The 27767-nt window shown below is 42.2% G+C and overlaps 1 protein-coding gene across 15 annotated transcripts in view; it reads right to left on the bottom strand.

The window, feature by feature from the left end:
• The window catches only part of NCOR1 (nuclear receptor corepressor 1), a 238392-nt gene that overhangs the window by 90129 nt on the left and 120496 nt on the right, over nt 1-27767 (bottom strand). For 12 of the 15 annotated variants that reach the window (XM_023764861.1, XM_023764867.1, XM_023764865.1 and 9 more), the window contains 6 exons: nt 24407-24585; nt 23850-23904; nt 23105-23206; nt 8024-8151; nt 2484-2698; nt 893-955 (listed from right to left, as the gene is read on the bottom strand). In XM_023764861.1, the coding sequence (XP_023620629.1) occupies nt 893-955; nt 2484-2698; nt 8024-8151; nt 23105-23206; nt 23850-23904; nt 24407-24585 (742 nt within the window). The remainder of the gene's footprint in view (nt 1-892; nt 956-2483; nt 2699-8023; nt 8152-23104; nt 23207-23849; nt 23905-24406; nt 24586-27767) is intronic. The other 3 variants (XM_023764862.1, XM_014466718.2, XM_023764871.1) reach the window with 1 other exon arrangement.

The following is a 27767-nucleotide window of genomic DNA, read 5'->3' as shown; positions in this document are numbered from 1 at the left end:
CTTACCAAATAAGCACTAAGAAGTTATTTATCATTCTATTCAATGCAACTTTTAAATAACACAAGTACAAACTTTTTATATGAAAATACCTTCTAAAACAACTTTAAAAGCATTAATCGCAACTATTCTGAAAAAGTGAAAATAGCCTACTTGCTCTTTAAATAAAATGAGACCCTTAAGTCCCTTAAAAGTGGCTCTTCAACAAGGCACAATTGGGGTACCTTATAAGGTACCAACCACACAGTAAAAAAAAAAACACAACTTGTAAGTTTACTTCTAAATTCTATTTATCATTGTGGAAGAACTTTTTTCTTAGATTAAAAAAATTAGCTCTATCTCACTCATTAATAATAAAAGCATAATATGCAAATCGACCAAACGACCGAATAGCAGAACGACCGCCGGAAGACAGCGCTATGACACGCACTGGCGCCAGTTTCAGCCAAGGTGGGTGTGATGCGATCAGTCGGGGGGCCCTGCCATTGCCCCATGATTGCCCCCACAGAAGAAGGCCCAGGCCACCCTCTGCGGAGCGATTGATCAGGGGGTGGGGGGACTCCACGATTGATCGCCCCAAAGAGGAAGGCCTAGGCTACCCAGCTGGTGGCGCTGTGGTGGGTGGGCAGGGCCTCCCTCTGCATGGCGATTGATCGTGGAGCCCCGGCAAGGCAGCCTGGGCCTCCCTCTTTGAGGCAATCGATATTTTCATATACATTTTACTAATTTTCTTTCATCTCTGACACTTCTATTATAAAGAAAGGGCAAATAGCAATATTAAAATATTTCCTCTAATTCCCTTTCGACGTGCACGAATTCGTTCACCAGGCCACTAGTTATTAATAATCTTACAAACAAAAACAAAAAAACTTGAAGAATCTGAACTATCATTTACCTTTTTTAGCAACTTCCATTTCTTCTTCTGTCCATCGAGAGGTTTCTACAGGCTCTGAAGAAACTAAAATAAAGAGAGAAAACCCAATAAGGTAGAGAAAAATTAACCCAAATCCTTCATTCACAGATTATATGGCACAGACTGCATAATTTGTAACCTATTTCTCTGACATTTGGTGAAAGAAACTAAAGAAATAGGATGGCATCAGCCTCTTCCCCTACCAAACTAAAGGGGAAAATGCAACACCTCTGTGATCTTTCTTAATGTTTTTTAAAGTTCCGTCCACATCTACGTTTGAATACCATTAATTTATTTTCTAAGAAGTCCCACTTCACCCAGTGCCTTCCCAATTATTAGAGCTCCATCCTTTCCTAATGAAGAGTCAGAGGAAGAAACAGCACTCCACCTGCTGGTCCAGGCACAGTCCTCTCCCATTCTCTGAGTCCCCTGTCTCTTCCTCTCTTGGAGGCTCTTATGCTCATCCTCCATGCCTGACATCTAGTAAACATGGATGGATCACGAACTGAACACTTTCTCTTTTACTTTAGAAAGAAAATTGAGACTATCAGGCCTGAAATGAGTGCCTGCTGTATTCCCCTTCTCAATAGTATATACTACCATCCACCCAGTCACTCAAATTAGTGACAGGATCCTCAGACTAGTCATTTTGAATCCTTCCTCCCATTTACCACTCACATCCAATGATGTGTGTCAATTCTAATACCCTGAATCCACCTCTCCTTGCCTGGGCCACTGCATGCATAATGATGCCCTTCTAGCTGGTCCCTCTTCCTCCAGCCCTCCTTCTCTCTAATCTGAGCTCCACAACTGTCACTAGAGATATCTGAACTCCAATCTAATCAAAGCACTCCTCTATTTAAAACCTTTATAAGCAATGAAGCATATAGTTCAAACAAGGCCCTTTGTGATCTGCCCCCATCCGCTTGTCTACATATTTCTCTCACATTATTCTTGCCATTCCTAGAACTTTCATACTTAATCTTACAGTGAAATTGGTACCACTGAACCACCAATGGTGGTACTCGACATTAACATAATCCTTTATAAACTAATGAGACAATACTTAGCAACAAAGACAAATGCTTTGAACTCTTGGACTCAATATTCAGAATTTATTCCTATAGAAAATAATTTAACAGAAAGAAAATGCTATATGAATTTTTTTTTAATTACAGTGTTACATTGGCTTAAAAGGAGGGTAGAGGATAACAACAGGGTATGGGTCAGGAAACTGTGCCTCTGGGCACAATGCCAATATTTGGCAGTCATCAGTGTAAAATTGAAGATGGCTTAGAAACTAGAAAATATTCATGATATATGCCATGTTCAAATATCAGAAAACAAAGTAGCATGTACATTAGGATTATAAGTAAGTAAAAAGAAAAAGAGCTCTATTAGGGTAGCAAAATAGGGGCTGTTGTTCTTTTACAAAGAAGTTTGAAAAATGTGAAAGCCAGACTTGCAGAGTATTTCTAGGTTGTCAATATCAGAGGTCCCTGCTGCCCTAGCCTAGCACTGAAACAGAATCCCAAACAAAAGTGTGGCCGGTTCACTCCATCTGCACACTCACTGGGTTCTGGCGGCGGTGGCAGAGGTGGAGGGGGCTCCTCGGTGGCTGCAGCTGCAGCACTAGCAGCAGCGGCTTCATTTGTCATGGACCTGGTAATCCGGCCCTTTCGGCGGCCCTGACTATTGGCAGTCTTTCGTCCCCGGGGTATGGCCTGCTCTCTCTCCTCAGTTTCTTCTGCTATTCCTTCTGTTTTGTCCTTTTCCTTAGTATTTTCTCTGGAAACAAAAGTGAATGAAAAGTTTGTGTGATTTAAGGTATACATATGTCAAAGAAGGCAGCTTTGAAAAATCTTTAAATAGAAACTGAATAAAACTAACCAATCCCTTCGTTACTAAAACAAAATTTATAAAATATTGTCATGCCCCAATTTTGAGAAGTTTTGACTGATTCAAATTAAGATATTTCACAAAGGCTTGTTTTGTTTGTTAATGGACTTAAAATGTAAACACATTTCAAATCCCCTAACTTAGATACAAGAACACTCTCTCTGAGGAAGTAATGAAGCACAGAAACACCCTCTGGACCTGCAACCGAGAGGCAGGGGACACCGAGAGGTAGGAGTCCTGGATTCCTGGCCTTTGCTGCGACACAAGTTTCCTCCTTTGTGAAATGAAGAAGCTTCAGGACACTCTCCATGACAGATGCTCTTTCTGTAATAACAGTCTACAATATTGTTTTATTAAAGCAGGCTCCATATTCTTCACCACCTCAAGGACAGTTATGTACAAACAGGGCAGCATGGCCTAATAGTTAGGAAAATGGCCTCTAGACCCAGGCTGCCTGGGTTCATACAGAGCTCTATGTGATGACTAGCCCTGTGATGACCTTGGACAAGCAACCTTACCTCTATGGAGCTCAGTTTTTCTCATCTGTAATATGAGGATAATAATAGTATATTTCATAGGGCTGTGGTGAGAATTACAGAAATTAATTTCTGTAAAATGCTTAGAACAGTGTCTGGAACATAGTAAACTTCGTAGGTGTTTCCTACTATTAAAGTTAAACTTCCTTCAGGCTATAAAGGGCTTATCATAGTCTCAGGCACTTAGGAAAAACACATTAAGCGGTCATTACTATAGCAATAGTACTACATGTAATACTGGAAAACCATTCTCTGTCTTTCTTATCTCCCAGGGTTGTTATAGTTAAAAGCAAGGTGCTTAGATTTATCAGGGATATCACTTTATAGATTATGTAAATGTCTAATCACTGAGTTGTACACCTGAAATATATTATACATCAACTATAATTGAAAAGTAAAATTTTTTTAAGGTGCTTAATGTAAATTTTTACAAATGAACAAAAAGATGGCACTATTCAAACACTCAACTATTCTTGCTTAACCAGTTAACTGCCACAATATTTTGAATTTAATTTAAAAAGGTCCGCCGCTTGCGTCTATAGACACTTATGGTGTACAAATGGTTAATGGAAGGTGCGTTTTTTGTTGTTGTTTGTTTTAATTTTACCTACTTCAAATAAAGACCTATTGTGGCTTAGCAAGTAAGTCACTGCCCTGCCCCCAAATGTTTCAAGAATAATTCTTTCCCCTTCAGTTCTAAATTACCCTTGAAATTACCATGTAGCTCTCTCCCCCTTCACTTCTGTATTCCCTTACCAATCTGCTTTATACCATAGCCTCTGATTAAAGAGGTTTTGTCAAAAGTCGCCAATGAATTAAAAACTGCAAAATCAAATAACCTTTATTACTTCTCGTCACATTACTCTTTCTGTTGCAACTGATACAGTGGACAAATCTTTTTATATCCTTCTCAACTTTGCTTTTAGGATTTCACACTTTTCTAATATCCCTATTGCTATTCTGGGACTCTTTCTGGCCTGCCTTTTCCCGATCATCCGTTAATGTAGGGATTTCCCAAGGCTCTCTCTGGCCTTAAAGTTCTGTGAGATTACCTATTTACATCAATTCTAATGAACTCATACCCCATCTCCTAAATCTCCTAAGATCCAGACTTGTTTTTCCCAATTACTGCACCATCTGAATTTCCCATCAATATGCAAAAACACGCTCATCTCACCACCTTGCTTTTGATCCACCTCACTCTCTAATCATTTTTTGTTAACAATACCACCATGTTCATAATCACTCAGGTATAGATTTGACATCATCTTTAGCTCTTTCCCTTTTTCTTTACTTCCTGTATGTAATCTGATGACAAATTTTGGGTATTTCATCTCATTAATATTTCTCCCATTAATTCACCATTTCTGTTTCTACTACCACTGTACTTATTCAGTATCTTGGTACCCCAATGACAGTCTTTTATAACAGCTTCCCTGACTCTTATATATCTCTAATCCATTCATTCTATATTGCTAATACAACATTATTCTAGCAGAATAATTTTGGTAATAAATCATTCCATCCATTCTAAGCCTTGTCTATTTCCACAGTCTCCTGAATGAAATCTACAGTTTCTTTCATTAAGGCTTTACGTAATCTAACACCAATCTGTTCTCTACTTTTCTTTTTCAGGCACACTATGTTCTTTTCTAATGAAACCATCATCTGTCATTTCTCAGAGAGGCATTATCTATTAACATTGTTCCCTTTATTCTACCCCAACTTAACCAGTTCTTCCTACATAAAGGCCTCCAAATTATCCAGACAGTATAGTCAAACCTTGGTTCTGGAATGTCTCCCCTCTCCCATAATTCACTTCTCAATCATGTTGTTCAAAGAAAAAATGTCTGTTCTTGAACAAAACTTCAGTTTTGACCAGACAACCTTCATGCTGATACATTTGCATGATAAAAAGCCTCTCTAGCCCTAACCGGTTTGGCTCAGCGGATAGAGCATTGGCCTGCGGACTCAAGGGTCCCAGGTTCGATTCCGGTCAAGGACATGTACCTTGGTTGCGGGCACATCCCCAGTGTGGAGTGTGCAGGAGGCAGCTGATCAATGTTTCTCTCTCATCGATGTTTCTAACTCTCTATCCCTCTCCCTTCCTCTCTGCAAAAAATCAATAAAATATATTTTTTAAAAAAGCCTCTCTAGGCCACAAACAAAGGATAGAATGCACCAGTATGTGTCAATTTACAGCTAAACCTCTCCTTGTTAACATCTCAGGAAATTGTGCTGTTAATATTTTTGTGTTTTTTTTGTTGTTGTTGCTGCTGCTGGCCCAAGGGATGCTTAGCACAATTTTAAAACCTAAAGAGGCCATCGAGAATGCTAATATTGCTAAGGGTGTGAAAGAAACAATGATCACAGGCAATTGAAGAGGTAGAAAAACTGTTGTTGATTTGGATAAAGGAAAAGCAGTTAGCCAGTGAGCATTTCAGAGGCAGTGATATGTGAGAAAGTGAAGATGGCACTGCTCACTCCCTGAAAGACACCCCTGGAACGAGTGCTGAAAGTGATTGCTTTAAGGCTAATAGGGGGTGGTTCGATAAATTTGAGAAAAGAAGTGTTTGTTTATAGATTAAACAGTACATTAGACTTGTACTGTATATAAGAAAGGTTAAAACAGGGAATCTTTTGGGGTTCTGGAACGAATTAATTCAATTTACATTATTTCTAATAGGAAAAATGATTCAGTTTTCGAATAAATCACTTCTTGAACAGTTGTCCGGAACTAATTAAATTTAAGAACAAAGGTTCCAGTGTACTAGTAAACCTCAACCTCTTCTCAATCTTTCAACATAAATTTATTGGGTTTGTTCATTTCTTCCAGGCTTTTCTTTCTTTTTTTAAAAAATAGTACTTGTAGCTGGGCCAGCATAGGTCAGTGGTTCAGTCTTGATCTATGAACCAGGAGGTCATGGTTCCATTCAGGTAATGGCACATGCCCCGGTTGTGGGCTCAATCCCCAGTAGAGGGTGTGCAGGAGGCAGCCAATCAATGATTCTCGTCACTGATGTTTCTATCTCTCTCCCTCTCTGAAATTAATAAAAATATTTAAAAACGAAATAAATAAATTTTAAAAATAGTACTTGTATCTTGCCTAATTTTCTCCTACTAACTAATTCATAAACTACCTGGGAGTAGCAAATATCTTATGTATTTTTTTATCCTCCATAACATCCTAGTCACATCAGTAATAAATGAATGTTTGTTAAACAAATTAGAGATTTTAAGGAAAAAAAAGTAAAATCAAGATACGGTAGTTCCATATGAGCAGAACCAATGATCACATGGGAATATAAATGTTATATGTGAACAACGAAAAAATATACATATTTTTAATTTATTTTTAAAAATATATTTTATTGATTTTTTGCAGAGAGGAAGGGAGAGGGATAGAGAGTTAGAAACATCCATGAGAGAGAAACATCCATCAGCTGCCTCCTGCACACCCGCTACTGGGGATGTGCCCGCAACCAAGGTACATGCCCTTGACCGGAATCGAACTTGGGACTCTTCAGTCCATAGGCCGACGCTCTAGCCACTGAGCAAACTGGTCAGGGCAAAAAATATACATATTTTTTAAATGGTTATCTTCCTAGAATATTAGAATGGCATGAGTATCCAACCTTTAAAAGCCATGTCAAATGATTAAGTCTGCTTTAGTTGACACAAAACTAGATAAACCTTCAATATTTCCAAGAGGATTATAAAAATAACACAGAAAACATTAAAAAGGAACAAACTACTGATACATGCATTATGTATGACCTCAAAAGCATTATGCTAAGTAAAAGAAGTCACACATGGATTCTATACTGCATAATCCAGTTTATATAAAATTGTAGAAAAAGCAAAATAGATTAGCAATTGCCAGATGCCAGAAAAGGGAGGAGAGAAACTCTGCAAAGGAGCATATGGGAACTTTGTGGGGTTATGAAAATGTTCTATCTAATATGCAAATAATAAATATAACAAAACTGACTCGCAAAAAAAAAATAAAGAAAACATTCTATCTACATCACGGTTGTGGCAATGGTCACTCCAATGCACACACTTGTCAAAATGCATAACATTTACACCTAAAATTGGTGAATTTTATTCTATGTAAATAATGCTTTAATAACGCTGACCCCTGGGGGAGACACAACCAACCCAGCCGCTAAGCCCTCCACACCACCCTGACACAATATGTACACAAAGGAATCAAGAATCTCTGAGTGGAAGAATCACAGATTGATTTTCTTTATATTTTGCTCTCTTTTCCTAATTTTCTATAATGAGCAAGAATTACTTTTATAACCTCAAAAACAGCAACCACAAACAAACCAGGAACTCTATTTTATATAATACAAATGAGGTACATAAAAAGATCATGAGGTATCTTTGAAATCAAAGATTAGATTAAATTTGATATATCTCAGTGATAAGTATATATTATTATAGCCTATTCCTTCTGAAGTAATATATACCATGTCTGGCAAATAAGCCAAAAGTTATATTTACTGAAATACTACACTCCTTATTTATATCAAATAACTATTCAATAGTTAAAGCACACATCACATTAATTCTTTTATCTGAAGTTTTATACCTTCAAAAGACACAATTTCATTATTTAAAAATAAGTATAAAATTTAACTAATTATTTAATTCTAATTATTTAACTTACTTAGAGTCCTCCTTTTCATCTTTTTCTTCTTCATCTTTTTTTTCCTCTTCTTTTTTTTCTGTTTTTTCTGCTTTATCTTCTTCTTTTTCTTCTACTTTTTCTTCTTGTGATGGTCGGGCAATTTGCTGCTAGAATAAACCATCATTTATAAAATTCAAAGGTAAAAGAACTAGCTCCTCAAATTCTGATGATGAATTTTAATAAATATCTACGCAAAAAGAATAAATAATTAACTTATTAATCTTTTACAATGTAATTAGGAATCATGTATTTACAAAAAGTCTAATGCTCTTTAATATATTCTATATATATTGTTTAAAAGGTCAGATATACACACACACACACACACACACACACATGCCCATAGGGTTTGAACCCATCAAAGAATCAAAAATGTTAAGATTCCACTAGAAATCTGCAGTTGGTGCTCTCTTTTTGTAGCTCCTATATCTAATCTGTCACTTAAGCATTTCAATTTTAATTTAAACTTTGATAACCTATCAAACCATCCCCCTAGTATTTGATGTTTACTATATTCTCAATTTTTTCATCATTATAGATAATACTATATAAAACATCGTTATGCTTTTACTCTTTTGGGGGACATTCATTTAATAGAATTAGTAGACAGCTATGGTCATTTATCAAGACTGAAGTAATTTGGAAAATTACTAAGGATATAATAAAGTGAAAAGAAGCACAAATATTTCCAAGCTGAAATTACAACCATCTCTATATATAAAAGGCAAATATGATAAATGTCCATTCGAATGGTCGCTATGACGCACACTGACTACCAGGGGGCAGATGCTCAATGCAGGAGCTGCTGTGAAGCGCCAGGCCAAGGCGGGTGCGAACAGGGGCCCAACTGACTTGCTGATCGCCCCACAGATGGCAAGCAGGGGCAGCGGTGGCTGGGGGCGGGGCCGCCATCCAGCTCCCAGGATGTGGTGGAGCCAGGCGGGAAGGCCCTGTGCCAATCGATCAACCCGCAGTCGGGATGGTGGAGCAGGTGAGGGAGCGGTGCCAGGACACGGCGGGGTGCCAGGCAGGGTGCAAGGCTGTGAGGCTGGGGGCACCAGCTGGGGCTACAAGCCTGGGGGCATGAGCTGGGGCCTGATCCCCAAAGGCCACCTTGAGGGACCCCACCCGTGCATGAATTCATGCACCGGGCCTCTAGTAATCTCATAAAGGATGAATGAGGCAGGATAATAAAAAGCTAGAAAAAATAGGTCCAGAGACATGAAGGCGTAGAACAGACTGACAAATCTCGGAGGGGTGGGGGTTGGGGGGTGAGGGATGGGAGTGGGATACAGGAAGAGATAAACCAAAGAACTTACATGCATATATGCATAGCCCATGGACACAGATAATAGTGTGGTGAAGCCCTGGGGTGGGGTAGAGGCTGGGTGGAGAGGGGCAAAGGGGGAGAAAATGGGGAACATATGTACTGTTTTCAACAATAAAACGTATATGTATAAGTGTATATATATATATACACACACACACACACACATATACACTAGAGGTCCGGTGCATGAAATTCATGCACTTGGGGCGGGGTCCCTCAGCCCATCCTGTGCCCTCTCGCAGTCTGGGAGCCCTCAGGGGATGTCCAATGGACAGCTGTCAGTAAGACATCCTTAGTGCTGCAGTGGAGGCAGGAGAGGCTCCCGTCACTACTGCGGCACTCGCTGGCTATGAGCCTGGCTTCTGGCTGAGCAGCGCTCTCCCTGTGGGAGCACAGAGACCACAAGAGGGCAGCTCTTGCATTGAGCATCTGCCCCCTGGTGGTCAGTGTATGTCATAGTGACCAGTAGTTCCACCGTAGGGCCAAAACTGCTCTCCAACATCCCTGAGGGGTTCCGGATTGTGAGAGTGCGCAGGCCAGGCCAAGGGACCCCATCGATGCACGATCGGGGCCGGGGAGGGATGTGGGAGGTTGGCCAACTGGGGAGGGACCACGGGAGGGCGCTAAGGCGTGTCCAGCCCATCTCATTCAGTCCCGATCGACCAGACCCCAGCAGCAAGCTAACCTACTGGTCGGAGCGTCTGTCCCCCCTGGTGGTCAGTGGATGTCATAGCAACCAGTCATTCCACCGTTGGTCCAAAAACTGCTCTCCAACATCCCCTGAGGGGTTCCGGATTGTGAGAGGGCGCAGGTGAGGCCGAGGGACCCCATCGATGCACGATTGGGGCTGGAGAAGGATGTGGGAGGTTGGCCAAATGGGGAGGGACCACGGGAGGGTTCCAAAGCATGTCCAGCCAATCTGGCTCAGTCCCGATCAGCCAGACTCCAGCAGCAACCTAACCTACCAGTAGGACCATCTGTCCCCCTGGTGGTCAGTGCACATCACAGCAAGTTGAGCAGCCTTAGCATATCATTAGCATATTACGTTTTGATTGGTTGAACAGCCGCTGGACGCTTTGAATATTGGGCTTTTATTATATAGGATGTATTTTTTTAAAAAGTAGGAAAATTTTTGGCATGTGGAATGAGGGAACTTAGATAAGAAAATAAAACAAGACCAAACAATTTACAGCCAGCTAATGAATTGCAAGACCTTATCTTCCCTAACCAAGGACACTTGAGAGAAAATGGTTTATGCCTCTCCTCCCTAACCAGAGAATAAATAGCTTAAATCACCCTAGTCAGGGAGATAGGTAATAGAGACCCAATTAGTGCTGCTGGTACCATTAAACCTAAGGATGCATGAAGTCTGGGGAATATATATATATACTAGAGGCCTGATGCATGAAGATTCGTGCAAGAATAGACCTTCCTTCCCCTGGCTACCGGCACCGCCTTCGCTCCGGCCCGGAGCCGTCTTTCTACCTTCGCACGCTGCCCAGAAGCCCGGAGAGGCTGGGGCGGGCAGAACACTGCCATCTTTGTCGTGTCGATTTGCATATTCCCTCCTTATTGGCTGTGGGTGCTGCAATCTTTGTTGCAAAGTGATGGTCAATTTGCATATCCCGTCTTTATTAGAGAATATATATCCTATCTAATAATAGACAAACATGGTAATTGACCATACCTTCGCTACGCCTCCCATTGGCTAATCAGCGCGATATGCAAGTTAACCACCAACAAAGATGGCGGCTAATTTATATACTGCAGGCAAGGCGGGACGGCGCCATCCTGCCTGCCCCACTGCCATCCGGGACTGCTATTTGCCACCCGGGGCGGCCAGGAGGGGCAGCAGCGATCTGCCAGCCTGCCCAGGTGTCCCGTGTGCGACCCGACCCGGAGCGACCGGGAGGGGCAGCAGCAATCGGCCGGCCCACCCGGGCATCCCATGTGCGACCCGACCCAGGGCGGCAGGGCGGGACAGCGTGGCTCCTCTGTCACCCCAGCCTCCTCATCACAGCTCCCTTGGGGGCCTAAGCCTTTAGTCGGACATCCCCCAAGGGCACCCTGGCTGCCAGAAGGATGTCTGACTGCAAGCTAAGGCCTGATCCCCCGGGGAAGTGGGCCTAAGTTGACAGGTGGACATCCCCCAAGGGCCCTGGGACTGCAAATGGAGGCAGGCCGGGCTGAGGGACCCGCCGCCCCCCCCCCCCGAGTGTACAAATTTTTGTGCACCGGGCCTCTAGTATATATATAAAAGGCTAAGCGACCATCCAACCGGCCAGTAGGTATAACACGCACTGACCACCAGGGGGCAGATGCTCAATGTAGGACCTGCCGAGCTGCCTTGACTTGGCAGTGGCAGTTCTCAGGTGATACACCCCAGAACCAGAGAGGAGGGAGCCTGATTCTGGGATGCGTCACCTGAGAACTGCCCTCTTGCAATCCGGGACCCTTCAGGGGATGTCAGAGAGCCAGTTTTGGCCGGATCCCCGCAGGCCAGGCTGAGGGACCCCACCTGCGGGAGGGACCTCGCTCACTCTGCAGACACCCTTCAAGCTGCAGTGCTGCCCCAGGTGCAGCAGGCCAGGGAGAGACCATGGGAGGTTGGCTCCAGGGCGTGTCCGGCCTGTCTTGCCAGTCCTGCCCCGCTGGCCACCTTCTAATTTCCTTTCAATGTGCACGAATCCATGCACCGGGTCACTAGTACATAATAAAACCCCAAAAAAACCAATTAGAGCCTGAAAGACAAAATATAAAAGTAAACCAGTGAAAATGACCAGAGAATGAAACCAAACTCCCCCATACACTCATTTTGATGCATGAGCATATTAAAAAATGCACCTGGGAAGCTGATGAATATGCTGCTGACACCCTCCCAAGAGCTCCCCTAAGATTCCCACCAGCAAAAACAGAGAAAAATGCTCGAGACAAAAGATGCCAGTATGTGCCCTCCTTAGAACACTCCCACTCACAGTGTACTTTTGCTTTCTTTTCTTCTAAACTCTAAGGGTCCCCATGAGACTTGCAACTAGGGCAGCAGCGGGCTGTGGCAACTTTCCCAGGCTTATCCCCTGAACCTGTCTCCAAGACCCCCTTTTCGCAGGTGTGGAGCGAAGACTGAAGACAGCTAGAAGGAAGCCAAGCACTGCAGAAAGGAGCAAAGCGGCGGAGAAGGGAGGGATCTGAGGCTGCGGAGACGTGAGTGGAGCCGAGGCACCAGACACAGGAGCGGAGCCAGGCAGTGGAGAAGGGAGTGCAGGAAGCCCTATTCTTGTAGGAATAGGCCCCAGGAAGCCCTATTCTTGCAGGAATCTTCCTGCAACGGGCCTCTAGTATAACTCACAAAAATTCTCTACAGGTTTGAATGTTTCTTATGTTGACAGTGCTCTACAGCAAAATCTAAAAATAGTTTACGCTGAGACTTATTACTGTTACATCTAATTGAATATCTAACACTAACAAATCCTATATATCCTTATATAATAAAAGGCTAATATGCAAATTGTCCCCTCAACCGGGAGTTCGACCAGGAGTTCAACCGAGAGTTTGACCAGGGGTCCGGGCCGGCCGGCCAAAGGCCCACGGCCCCTCCTCCCAGCCGGCCCCAACCCTGATTGGCTCCCCACCCCAATCGGGGGTAGGGCCAATTGGCCAATTGCCTGCGGCCCCTCACCCCAGCTGCCCTCCCCTTGGCTGGCCTGATTGGCCCCAATCAGGGTGAGCCGGCCAGACCCCACCCATGCACAATTCATGTACCGGGCCTCTAGTGTGTGTGTGTGTGTGTGTGTGTGTGTGTGTGTGTGTGTGTGTGTATTTATTTATTTATTTTTAAAATATATTTTCTTGATTTTTCACAGAGAGGAAGGGAGAGGGATAGAGAGTCAGAAACATCAATTAGAGACATCGATCAGCTGCCTCCTGCACACCCCCTACTGGGGATGTGCCCACAACCAAGGTACGTGCTCTTGACCGGAATCGAACCTGGGACCCTTCAGTCTGCAGGCCGATGCTCTATCCACTGAGGCAAACCAGTTAGGGCTAGTATATTTATATTTGTTAAAATGCTCAAGTCTTTAGAAAATTGATAAAGAAATTCCCACTTCTCAGACAATGAAGCTGCCAAAAAAAAGAAACAACTACATTTAAGATCAAGCAGCTATAGTTAACTAAAAGTATACAAGAAGCAGAAAGCAGAAAGTACTACCTCAGCCACTGAATTTTTCCTTAAAAATACTTCAGGAAATAAACAGAAAATATCTTATGTCCATCTTATCAAAACATATTAACAACTAATGCCTTTAAACCAAATGAATTTGATATTATTTTCCTGAAGACTGAAAGGTGTTAATCACCAAAAAACACCATCATGAAGGCAATGAAGGTAATAGCAATTATCCCAGATTAACATAGATATAAAAATCCTCAAAAAATATAAGCGAACAGAATTTAGCAATATGTTAAACACCAAGATCAAGGCCACTGGGGAAAAGGTTGATTCAACATCTGCAAATCAATTAATGTGATGTACCACAAAAACAAAATGAAGGCTAAAAATCACATGATCATATCAGATATAGAAAAGCATTTGACAAAATCCAGCACCCATTTATGATAAAAAAAAACTCGCAGCAAAGTGGAAATAGAGGAAACATATCTCAACATAATAAAGGCCATATATGACAAACCCCACAGGTAACATACTCAACAGGGAAAAGCTAAAAGTGTTTTCCTTAAAATCAGGAATAAGACAAGAATGTCCATTTTCACTACTTTTGTTCAACATAGTATTGAAAGTCCTAGCCACAGCAATCAGACAAAAAGAAAAAAAAGACATCCAAATTACAAAGGAAGAAATAAAAACTGTCATTATTTGTAGATGACATGACACAGTACATGGAGAACCCCAAATATACCACCAAAAACACTACTAGAACTGAAAAATGAATTCACTAACTTAGCAGGATACAAAATTAATATTCAGAAATCACCTGCATTTTTATAAATCAACTAGAGGCCCAGTGCACGAAATTCGTGCACGGGGAGGAGGTCCCCTCAGCCCAGCCTGCACCCTCTCCAATCTGGGACCCCTTGGGGGATGTCCAACTGCTGGTTAAGGCACGATTCAGGGGATCGGGCCTAAACTGGCAATCGGACATCCCTCCCACAATCCGGGACCACTGGCTCCTAACTGCTCACCTGCCTGCCTACCTGATCACCCCCTACTGCCCCCGTCTGCCAGCCTGGTCACCCCTAACTCCCCCCCCCCCCGCCGCCAGCCTGGTCGCCCCTTACTGCCCACCCCTGCCGGCCTGGACACCCCCAACTGCCCCTCCTGCTGGCCTGGTTGCCCCACGCAGCTTGCTGTTTAGTTGTTTTGTCGTCCCTCACTAACCCCCTGCCAGCCTGGTCGCCCCACGCAGCCTGCTGTTTGGTCGTCCATCCGGTTGTTTCATTCGTGATAGCCCCTGACTTTTTATATATTAGGATTACAAACTATCAGAGAGAGAAATTAAGACCCAAATAGCCCTAGCTGGTTTGGCTCAGTGGATAGAGCAATGGCCTGCAGACTGAAGGGTCCCAGGTTTGAATCCAATCAAGGGCACATGCCTGGGTTGCGGGCTCGATCCCCAGTTGGGGGTGTGCAGGAGGCAGCCGATTAATGATTCTTTCTCATCAATGCTGTTTCTCTCTCTCTCTCCCTCTCCATTCCTCTCTATAATCACTGAAAATATTTTTTTTAAAAGACACAAATAAATGGAAACATATATCATGCTCATGAATAGGAAGAATTAACCTCATTAAGATGTCCACATTACCCAAAGCAACCAACATACCAATGACATTTTTTCCCAGAACTAGAACAAATAATCCTAAAATTTATGTGGAACCACAAAAGTCCCCCAAAAACACCAAGTGAACTTGAAAAAGAATGAAGCTGGAGCTATCATGCTACCTCATAACTATACTACAGGTGTGTGTGGTTGGGTAAGGGACTTGACGTTGGGTCTCTCAGCACCAGCGGACTTGACGCTGCATCCCTACGGGCGCCGGCCCAGACTCTGACCGGAGGGAGGAGAGAGCCGGATACCCACACCCAGGACTTAACTCTGGGTCTCACCGCGCCCGCAGGACTTAACACTGGGTCCCCGTGGGTGCCGGTGGGGACTTGACGGTACGTCCCCGCGGGAGATAAATTTATATATTATTTTCATATACATTTTACTAATTTTCTTTCATATCTGACACTTTTATTATAAAGGTCAAATAGCAATATTAAAATATTTCCTCTAGTTAATTCCCTTTTAATGGGCATGAATTTTGTGCACCAGGCCACTAGTAACTACCATATGATCTAACAATCCTACTTCTGGGTATTGAACCAAAGATATCCAAAACACTAATTTAAAAAGATATATGTACCCTTATGTTCACTGCAGCATTATTTATAATAGCCAAATTATGGAAACAAACTAAGTGTCCATTAATAGAGGACTGGATAAAGAATATGTGGTATATATGGAATATTACTTGGCCAACAAAAAGAACTCTTACCATTTGCAACAAGACAGACGGAGGGAGAGGGTTTTATGAAAAGTGAAGTAAGTCAGACAGAGAAAGACAAATGCCATATAATTTCATCTATATGTGTAATCTAATATACAAAATAAACAAACAAATAAAAGAGAAAAAACTCATAGATATAGAGAACAAACTGACGATTGCCAGATTGGAGGGGATTTGGGGGTTGGTGAAAAAGGTGAAGGGATTAAGAAGTACAGACTGGCAGTAGCAAAATAATCACAGAGATGTAAAGTACAGCATAGGGAATATAGTCAATAATACTGTAATAACTGTATGGTGCCAAGTGGGTAATAGACTTATCAGGAAGATCATTTTGTAAGTTATATCAATATCTAACCATTATGCTGTACAACTGAAACTAATATAACATTGAATATCAACTGTAATTGAAATTTTTAAAAATATTTTAAATAAATAAATAAGTAAATAAGGCCAAGAAAAGACATGCTGACATAAAAGGGAATATGTTGTCAACATAATGGAAGAGTACAAGTTCTTGCAAAAAGTATTCAAGTACTGGAAATGAAGAATGTGGTCCCTAAACAATGACTTGCTTTTGCATAGGTCACTAGCAGGTACCATAATAATCTTATCCACACAGTAACAGACTTATTAAATAAAGAGTTTACACTGGAAAGAAAAAATACTTTCTTCTAACAAAACTAGAGGCCTGATGCACGAAATTCGTGCAAGGAGCTCAGCCCTAGCTGACATGGTGGCTTGCCTCAGCCCTCACAGCCCCGGCTTCGTCTGGAAGATCGTCAGAAGTTTGTTTGGCTTTCCAGTCTAATTAGCATATTACGCTTTTATTATTATAGACTAGAGACCCGGTTCACAAAAATTTGTGCACTGGGGGGGGGGGGGTCCCTCAGCCCCGCCTGTGCCCTCTCGCAGTCTGGGACCCCTCGGGAGATAACGACCCGCTGGCTTAGGCCCGCTCCCAGGTGGCAGAGGGCAGGCCCAATCCCTAGGTGCAGCCCTGGTCGGGCTCAGAGCAGGGCCGCTGGGGAGTTGGGCACCGCCCCGTCATGCACAGAACCGGGGGGGGTTCGGGAGGTTCGGATTCCCCCCCTCAATCCAGCCTCAGGGTAGGGCCGATTGGGGGGTTGTGGCACCGCCCCCTGTCACACTCAAGGCAGGGTCGATGGGGAGGTTGCGGCGCCACCCCGTCACGCACAGAGCAGGGTCAATCAGGGTGTTGGGGCGCTGCCCCCTGTCACTCACAGAGCAGGGCCCATCAGGGGGGTTGGGGCTCCGTACCGTCATGCACAGAGCAGGGTCGATCAGGGGGTTGGGGAGCTCCCCCCTGTCACGCACAGAGTAGGGCCAATAGGGGAGTTGGGGCACCGCCCCCTGTCACACACAGAGCAGGGCGGATCAGGAGGTTGGGGTGCCGCACCCTGTCACACTCAGGGCAGGGCCGATGGGGAGGTTATGGCTCTACCCCATCACACACAGAGCAGGGCTCGTGGAGGGGGGGGGGGTCGGGGCGCCGCACCCTGTCACACACAGAGCAGGGCTGATCAGGGGGTTGGGGCGCCGACACTGTCACACTCAGGGCAGGGCCGATGGGGAGGTTATGGCTCTACCCCGTCACACACAGAGCAGGGCTCGTGGGGGGGGGTGTCGGGGCGCCGCACCCTGTCACACACAGAGCAGGGCTGATCAGGGGGTTGGGGCGCCACACCCTGTCACACACAGAGCCGCAGGGCGATCAGGGGGTTGGGGAGCTCCCCCCATCAGGCACAGAGCAGGGCTGATCAGGGGGTTGGGGCGCCTTCCCCTGTCACGAACAGAGCAGGGTGGATAGGGAGGTTGTGGCCCCGCCCCGTCACACACAGAGTCGCAGGGCGATCAGGGGGTTTGGGCGCTGCCCCCTGTCACGCTGATCCCGGTGCCAGGAGGCCTCACGGCTCCGCTGATCCTGGTGCTGGGAGGCATATTACCCTTTTACTATATAGGATAGAGGCCTGGTGCACGGGTGGGGGCCGGCTGGTTTGCCCTGAAGGGTGTCCTGGATCATGGTGAGGGACCCACTGGGATGCCTGGCCAGCCTGGATGAGGGGATGATGGCTGTTTGCAGCTGGTCACACACCCTTCAGGGTGGGGGTCCCCACTGGGGTGCCTGGCCAGTCTGGGTGAGGGACTGAGGGCTGTTTTCAGGCTGGCGGGTGACTGAAGCTCCCAACCGCTCCTTTTTTTCTTTTTTCTTTTTTTATTCTGGGCCAGCTGTAGCTCTGAGGCTTGGCTCCAGCTCTTAGGCCTCGGCTGCTGAAAGCAGGTATCTGGTTTGTTTGGGTTCTATAATCGAAACATTGTTTCAACTCCAGCTCTGAGATCCTGGCTGGCTGAAAGCAGGTTTCTGGGGTTTTGTTTGGCTTCTATATTTGTAACAATGTTTCAAACTGCAAGCTCAGAGGCCGGCAGCGGCAGGCGGGGAACGTTGGAGTCCTCCGTCACTGAAGCAAGCAAGCCTCATGTTCGCTTCAAGCTGCCTGGCTGCCGGCCGCCATCTTGGCTGCCAGTTAATTTGCATATCGCCCTGATTAGCCAATGGGAAGGGTAGCGGTGTGACACCAATTTGCATGTTTCTCTTATTAGTGTAGATGTTATACATAGAATTAAATTACTGGGCATCTACACTAATAAAAGTGAAACATCCAAATTGGTGTCACTCCGCTACGCCCACCAGCCAATCAGGATGAGTATGCAAATTAACCCAACAAATATGGCGGGTTAATTTGCATGCGCAGGAGCGGAGCAAAGACTGAAGGCTCGGGCTCCAGCGAAGACTGAAGACGACTGAAGACTGAAGAGGCTTGCGTCTCCGCTGCGGCCGGAGCGGAGACACCAAGCCTCGCTGCCACCGGAGCGGAGAAGCAAGCCTCACTGCAGCTGGAGCGGAGAAGCCAAGCCTCACTGTGGCCGGAGCAGAGAAGCCTAGCCTCGAGGCTTGGCTTCTCTGCTGCGGCCGGACCAAAGGCCTGGGTCCCGGGTGCCGAGCAAAACCGGTGCCGGCAGCCAGGAGAAGGAAGGACTATTGCGCGAATCTTCATGCAATGGGCCTCTAGTATCATTTATAATTTTAGATCTCAAATAATAGCATTTAAGAGTAGGCTTCTGGTTTCCAATTTTTAATAGGTAATCATGGCTTCAACTAAAATGTATAATAAACCACTCATTCTCATCATGGGATGCTAATAAGTTGAACTGTAAAAGTGGATTGGGCAGTATCTAACAGCAATTTGAGAGAAGAGTCTAATCTTTTGCCAATAATGATCTCTGAACACAATTTTTAACAAAAATATGATTACCTGTCTAATTTCCTTATGATTCTGAGATTAAAAACTCACTTTCAGAATCCTACATAATAAAAGGCTAATATGCAAATCAACCAAACGGTGGAACGACTGGTCGCTATGATGCGCAATGACCACCAGGGGGCAGACACTCAACACAGGAGCTGCCCCCTAGTGGTCAGTGCGCTCCACAGGGGTAGCGCCGCTCAGCCAGAAGCCAGGCTCACGGCTGGAGAATGCAGCGGCGGTGCCAGGGCTAAGGATGTCTGATTGCTGGCTTAGGCCCGCTCCCCAGCAGTCGGACATCCCCCAGGGCTCCCGGACTGCAAGAGGGCGCAGACCAGGCTGAGGGACCCCCCCCACCTGAGTTCACGATTTTTGTGCACCGGGCCTCTAGTAAATAATAAGCAAGTTACTTTATGGCAATAATAGGTTAAAAATCTAAGCTCACAAACTTGGAATCTTTCCGTCAATAGTTTACTATGGGTAAGAGGAGTGGGGGAAGGGAGAGGCAGACAAAAACTGAAAGAATGGAACGTGCTTCAGTGGAGATCTACAGAGTCTTAAAATAAATGTGCCCTAATCACTCTGGGATTACCTAGTGATTCAAACTTGATTGGATAATAAACCAGTAAAGAGACTTTTCAAATTAGTTGGATCTCTATGATATATCGACCAGAGTAAGATAAAGAAGGTAAAATCAAGACACATGAATTTAAAAATTCTTAACTTATAACTAGATATTTTTAAAAGTGTTTTCTATATAGTACATTCTATTCTTTCCAAACCAAATGTTTTTCCCAAACTCCAAGGTTATATAGCTAACTGTGTACATTAGATCTGCACTTGGATGTCCAGCAGGTATTTGAATTTTATCATGTCCTGAAATCTGCTCCTCCTACAAAACCTGTTCCTCCTTCAGCCATCCCTTTCACAGTAAATGGCACCTCCATAAACCAAAACTTGGATTATCTTTGATAACTGTTTTTCTCACATTCCCCCACAATCAAACCATCAGCAAAAACCCTTTGGCCTTACCTTTAAATATATATCAGAAACTGATCAGTTCTCTTCACCACCCAACTATAGCCAAGTCCAAGCCACTGGGATTATGAAAATAACCTCTTAACTGTTCTCCCCACTCTTCCCTTGCCTCACAAATCTAACCTCAATAGAACAGTCAGAATAGTCTGTCACAACTAAAATCTGATATTATACTTCTGCTTGAAAGTCCAATGGATTCTTCTCTTATTTGGTATCAGTTCTAATGTCATTCAGTTATCTTTATAGTTTTGTTTTGTTAATCCTCACCCGAGGATATTTTACCCACTGATTTTTTTTTAGAGAGAGTAGAAGGAAAGGGGAGAGACAAAGAAACACACTGACACAACGATTGACTGCCTCCCACCTGGGTCCCGACCAGGCTGGGGATCAAGCCTACAAACTGGTGTACGCCTTACCCTTGACCAGAATCAAACCCATGATCCTTCAGTCCATGAGCCAAACCACTAATCACTGAACCAAACGGCTAGGGCTCATTCCGTACTATATTAAACTAATATCACCTAATTTCTGAAAAGTTGTCCATCTATTTTCACACAAACGAAATGAAGTAGTAGTACACAAACAATTAAGAAACAGAGATAAGATTCTTTTGGTCTGAGATGGTGGTATAAGTCCATTATTAACCCCCTCCTTTCACAAATTTCCAGTGAAACAACCAAAAAACTATAAAACTAGAAGGAAAATCTTCAAGGTAACCTAAAAGTGATTGTGAGCAGGACTAGAATTGTTGGAAGGCTGACCAAACCCAAACTGAACCTACTTGGGGGCAAGCCTCCAAAGGGTCAGGTCAAGATGAGGATACATATGGAAAATCTCAGTTCTGCAAATGCACTTGGGGATATGCTAAGGGTGCTATCACATAGAACAAGAATGTGCAGAGGAAAACACTAATATGGCTAAAACCTAACAAGGCAAGTGTGCCACAGAAGAGTGAAGTGGTACCCCAAATAACTTTAGAAGACAAATGTTTCAGAGTTAACAGAGACACTCCCTGTCACTAGAGCTTTCCCCTTTATCACAAGCAAGACACTGTTAATCCAGCATTGATAAGGTATAATAAACATCAAATCATCCCTTTACATTTCCTGGGATTAAAAAAATTTAAACAGTAACATACAAAATTTCTAAATATAAAATTAAAGTTACAAAGACTAGTTAGTAATTAGAAATACTAGTAAAGCTATTTTAAAAAATTTGTAGCTGAAACTTGTTGAAAACGTAGATAGGCTCAAGCAACTCTTGCAAAAGGACCTTGGTTCCACTTTGCAGGTGGGAAGCAGGGGGAAAGCCCGGGCTCCTTTAGTGGAACAGTGTTTCCTATCTCACTACCAACATTCAATTTGCTGCTATTCAGTTCATAAATCTTTACAGGGCTCTACAAGCATCTATCTCTTTGTCTCTACACTATCAGTCCCACTGATGTACAAGAATACTCTTTTCCTCCCTTCTTATCCCCATCAGGCCTGCCACCCATTTCTGTTTTATTTTATGAGCAAATCTTACAAACAAGGCTACACTAATACTATTGCCACTTCCACACCGTCTATATCCCCTTCAGTTCACTATAATCTTATTTCTGACTCCCTCACCAATCCACTGAAAATGCCTATCAAGGTCACCTCAGCTGACAACCTCTAGCAGCATTTCACACCGTTGACTCAGGAAACACTCCCTATACTTTTTTTGACCAAGAAATAAGTTTCGAAGAACATGTAATTACATCTTATGAGGTAGTGTTCTGTAAGAAATGATGACCCAGAAAACACAAAAGTTGTGACTATAAATAATGAAAAAACTGTGTCAACCTGTATCTGGTGACCAAAGAGACAAAGGAAGACAGGGTAGCTGTGTACAGAAACCATTAAGAAATTTAGGAATGCTAATAAACAGTCAGCAGCTGTCCAAGTTCATGCATACAATTCGATGTTTCGACTTGTATCCGGGTGTGGAGGGTAACAGGTGATTGCATTATCCCAACAGTCTCACTGGTAAAGCATACATGAGCTGTGACAGCTGCTGAGTATTTTGGAAGAAGTAACTGAGTTGCAACTGTGAAAACATATACTACATTGTATTAAAAACTATCTTTTTAGGTGAAGTACTTTTTTTGAGGTATTTAATTTATTTATTTTAAGATTTTTTTTTTTAATTTATTTTCAAGACAGAGGAAGAAGGAGAGGGAGAAAAACATCAGCCAGCTGCCTCCTACACGCCTTCTACCAGGGGACCTGGGCACATGGGAATCGAACCAGCAATGTTTCGGTGCACAGGACAAAACCCACCAACTGAGGCACACCAGCCAGGGCTCAAGTGCTTTAAAGATTTAAACTATCTAAACTATCTAAACTCCCAAAATGAAATAAAATCCGCCACTCTGGTTACCATGCTGTATTTCTCTCTCTTACCTACCTGTCCCTTCCTCAAACAAAGGACTGGTAAAGATGATATAGTAAATAAGGTGTTAAGGGTCTCAAATTTAATTACATTATTATTGTTAACACTGACATGCACGATTTATATTACATGGAAGTATAAAACTTTTCTCATTAATTAATAAGTTTCTCATACTAGAAACTTAAAATACATTCAAAATAAAAAATATAACACTTAAAAATATATAGCTTAACTTCAAAACAATCAAAACATGTTCATAATATCCTAATTAATAGAAACGCCAATCCCTAAAGTACACGTTATTAAGTACAAAGCTCCTATTATAACAATTTCATCTTCCTGTTTACACCAACCCTGAAACATCTTCCATACAGTATTGAAACACACCTGGTTTCGTCCTCTGCGTTTTCCATAATTTCTTCTAACTAGGGCTTTATAATTCTCATTTTTCTTGGTTAAGTAGTAATATAAAACACAATCAGGAACACTCTATAAGTAAAAAAGAAATATTTTTGAGAATCCAATGAAATAAAATTTTTAAAAAATTAACACTTTCTAGGAAAATCTCTGGTTTTCTCAAGGTATAAATTGAGATGAAACACACATAACGTAGCTGGACTCTAAAAATGTACATTTTATGTCTACTACTTTAATGGGCAATACAAATTACATAAAAAATACTAGGAACTATCAGAAACATTCAACAACTTTCTTATTAATCAGTAACTAAATTCCTATTCTTAATGCATATATATAAACATTCAAATTTTCTCTTTAAATATTTTCCCCAAAAACACTACATTCAACCCACTGTGAAAAAATTCAGGAAAAATCAGGACCATAATATTATAATTAGAAATTTAATGAGGTTAAAAAAGCATTGTAATCCATGTGTTTTTAGAAAAATACAAAATACAATTAACCATGAATATTATTAGTCTGTGTTCTGTGCTAAGGATTTGTGAGCATATAATTGTAAATATCACTATATTAATCACATGAAAATCTTTTCTGTAGCAAGCCCTTTGCAAAAATCAGATGCCATTAACTATTTTTGGGTATTAGAGCATAAAATTTCCAAGTAGCAACCTTCAAAAAACTATAAACATTCTCAATGCCAACCATTTCTCACCTTTCTTTCCAAGTAGGATGCAATTAGTCCGAAGTTTTTTGGATGCTGGATAAACCTGCATAAAAAAAACCAAAACACAACAACACAAACACACAGACAAACATTTTAACAACTCAAAAGCGGAGGGGTGTGTGTGTGTGTGTGTGTGCAAACCTCGAGAATAGAAATATGTACCAACTAAATCCCAGTGGTTCCTAGCTGCCTACCTGAGGAACAACTGTAATATCACTGGAATCTTTTAAAGGACACAGATTCCTGTGCACCATCCACCAGGAAATGACTGGACTGGTCTATGATAGAGCACAGAAATCTGTACTTTTAAAAAGCACCCCCAGATGATTCAGATACCACCCATGTTTGGGTACCTCTCTTAACCTGACTTCATAACCCCAGTTCTTATCTGTTACCTATATTTCCACTAATAAACTTATGGGAAGATAACCTCAAATCTATATTCTCTACTTTGCAATATCAATTCAAATGCCAAAACGAGGGGCTAAGTGTTTTTTACTAACTATGTAAGCTTCAAGTGGATAATAATTTAAAATTTAAATTACTTGTCCTTAAAGATCTCCTTCTCATGGTCAGTCCAAACATTCATAAACTGCCTATCTTTATAAATCTTCATGGGGTCCTCCATAAGCCCATTCATGTTAATGAACTTGACCCGTCTTTGTTCTGCATCAAACATCATAGGTGGAATCACAGAGAGCTGCCGCATTTGTTTCTCATTATTCTGGAAAAAAAAAATGCAGTTTACATAAAATAAAATCTAAAGAGGGTCACAGACTGTCTTAATATATACTAAAAAAACAAAAACCCACATACATATGTAGTTCAATGACAATAGTAGTATACACCATAACATCTAGAATGTAGTAATTACTCAAATATCTAATAAGTATCCATTCAATGAATAAGAGTCAGAGTACACATATCCTATATAATAAAAGCCTAATATGCTAAGTGTCTGACCATTTGACCAGTTGCTATGATGTGCACTGACCACCAAGGGGCAGACATTCGACCAGTAGGCTAGCTTGCTGCTGGGGCCCAAACAAATGGGACTGGATGAGAAGGCTGGACATGCCCTGGAGCCCTCCCACTGTCCCTCCCTGGCCCCGATTGTGTACCAGTGGGGTCCCTCGACCTGGCCTGCCCCCTCTCGCAATCCAGGACCCCTCAGGGGATGTCAGAGAGCCTGATCCCACAGGCCAAGGCAAGGGACCCCACCGGTGCACAAATCTGTGCACCAGGCCTCTAGTATTTGTTATAATCTACTACTACAAATTGAGAAGAGGGTTTATTTTTATTTTTTTTTAAGTTATTTATTGGGGTGACATTGGTTAATAGGATTATACATGTTTCAAGGTAAATTTCTATGACACATCATCTGTATATTGCATTGTGTGCCCACCACCCAAGGTCAAATCATCTTTCATCACTATATATTTGGCCTCCCTTACCCTTTACTACCTCCCTACTCCCTTCCTTATGGTAACCACCATACTGTTGTATGTGTATAAATTTCAGTTTTATATCCCACATAAGTGAAATCATACAGTTCTTAGCTTTTCTAACTGACTTATTTCGCTTAGCATAATATTCTCAAGATACATCCATGTTGTCACAAATGGCAATATTTGTGACATCATAGGTGGAATCACAGAGAGCTGCCGCATTTGTTTCTCATTATTCTGGAATCACAGAGAGCTGCCGCATTTGTTTCTCATTATTTCTTATGGCTGACTACCAACACTTATTACCTGTCTTGTTGATAATAACCATTCTAACAGGTGTGAGGTGGTACTGTCGTTTTGATTTATATTTCCCTAATAGCTAGTTAAGTTGAACATCTTTTCATATATCTGTTGGCCTTTTGTATATCTTCTTGGGAGAGGTATTTGTTCAGGTCCTCTGCCTATTTTTTAATTGGATTATTTTTTGTTTGGTGTTGAATTGTATAAGTTCTTTGTAGATTTTGAATTTTAACCTCTTATCTCCTATTCAGCTGGTTGCCTTTTTGTTTGTTGGCAGGTTCTTTTGCTGTGCAAAAGCTTTTTAGTTTGATATAGTCCCATTCATTTATTTTTCCCTTTACTTCCCTTGCCTTTGGGGTTAAATTCATAAAATATTCTCTATGACCAAGATCCGTAAGTTTAGTACCTATGTTTTCTTCTATGTCATTTATTGCTTTAGATCTTATATTTAGATTTTTGACCCATTTTGAATTAATTTTTTAGATGGGGAAAAACTGTAATCTAGTTTTATACTTCTGCATGTGGCTTTCCAATTTTCCCAGCACCATTTATTGAAGAGACTTTCTTTTCTCCATTGTGTGTTTAGGCTCCTTTGTCAAAAATTATTTGCCTATATACATGTGGTTTTATTTCTGGGCTCTCAATTCTGTTCCACTGGTCTGTGTGTCTGTTTTTCTGTGAACACCATGCTATTTTGATTATCGTAGCTATATAGTATAATTTGAAGTCAGGCAGTGTGATACCTCCGGCTTTGTTCATTTTTCTCAGAATTGTTTTGGCTATTCAGGATCTTTTGGGATTCCATACAAATCTGATAAATTTTTTTTGTTTAATTTATTTTTAAAATGACTTTAGAATTTTGATGGAGATTGTACTAAATATTTTTTTAATTAAATCTTTATTGTTCAGATTATTACAGTTGTTCTTTTTTCCCCCCATAGCTCCCCTCCACCCAGTTCCCACCCCACCTTCTGCCCTTACCCCTACCACTGTCCTCATCCATAGGTGTATGATTTTTGTCCAGTCTCTTCCCGCACCCGCCACACCCCTTCCCCCCTGAGATTTGTCAGTCCACTCCCTTTCTATGTCCCTGATTCTATTATATTCACCAGTTTATTCTGTTCATCAAATTATTTATCTTCTTAAAGGATACCTTTCAGCATTTCATATAATACTGGTTTGGTGGTGATGAACTCCTTTAGCTTTTTCTTATCTGTGAAGCTCTTTATCTGACCTTCAATTCTGAATGATAGCTTTGCTGGATAAAGTAATCTTGGTTGTAGGTTCTTGCTATTCATCATTTTGAAGATTTCTTGCCACTCCCTTCTGGCCTGCATAGTTTCTGTTGAGAAATCAGCTGACAGTCGTATGGATACTCCCTTGTAGGTAACTGTTTTTCTCTTACTGCTTTTAAGATTTTCTCTTTGTCTTTTGCTCTTGGCATTTTAATTATGATGTGTCTTGGTGTGGTCCTCTTTGGATTCCTTTTGTTTGGGGTTCTCTGCGCTTCTTGGACTTGTAAGTCTATTTCTTTCACCAGGTAGGGGAAGTTTTCTGTCATTATTTCTTCAAATAGGTTTTCAATATCTTGTTCTCTCTCTTCTTCTGGCACCCCTATAATTCGGATGTTGGTACGTTTGAAGGTGTCCCAGAGGCTCCTTACACTATCTTCATATTTTTGGATTCTTTTTTCTTTTTGTTTTTCCAGTTGGGCGTTTTTTGCTTCTTAGTATTTCAAATCTTTGACTTGATTCTTGGGATCCTCTAGTCTGCTGTTGGGTCTCTGTATAATATTTTTTATTTCAGTCAGTGTATGCTTAATTTCTAGTTGGTCCTTTTTCTTATCCTCAAGGGTCTCATGAAAGTTATCAGCGGTTTCTAAAAAATTCTTGAAAAACCTTATAACCATGGTTTTGAACTCTATATCCAGTAGTTTGCTTTCCTCCATTTCTGTCATTTGTGACCTGCATTTTGTGTCTCCAAATTTTGGCTGCTTCCCTGTGTTGATAGAGTGGCTTTCTGTGCTAGGTGTCCTATAGGGCCCAGTGGCTCAGCCTCCCCATTTACCTGAGGTGGACACTCTTGGTACACCCCTTTGTGTGCTTTGTGCACAGTCTTGTTGTAGTTAAGCCTTGATTATTGTAGGTATCACTGGGAG

The sequence above is a fragment of the Myotis lucifugus genome, unplaced genomic scaffold (genome assembly GCF_000147115.1).
Source record: "Myotis lucifugus unplaced genomic scaffold, Myoluc2.0 scaffold_355, whole genome shotgun sequence".
NCBI lineage: Eukaryota > Metazoa > Chordata > Mammalia > Chiroptera > Vespertilionidae > Myotis > Myotis lucifugus.
This window is presented reverse-complemented; position numbering and strand designations above follow the sequence as displayed.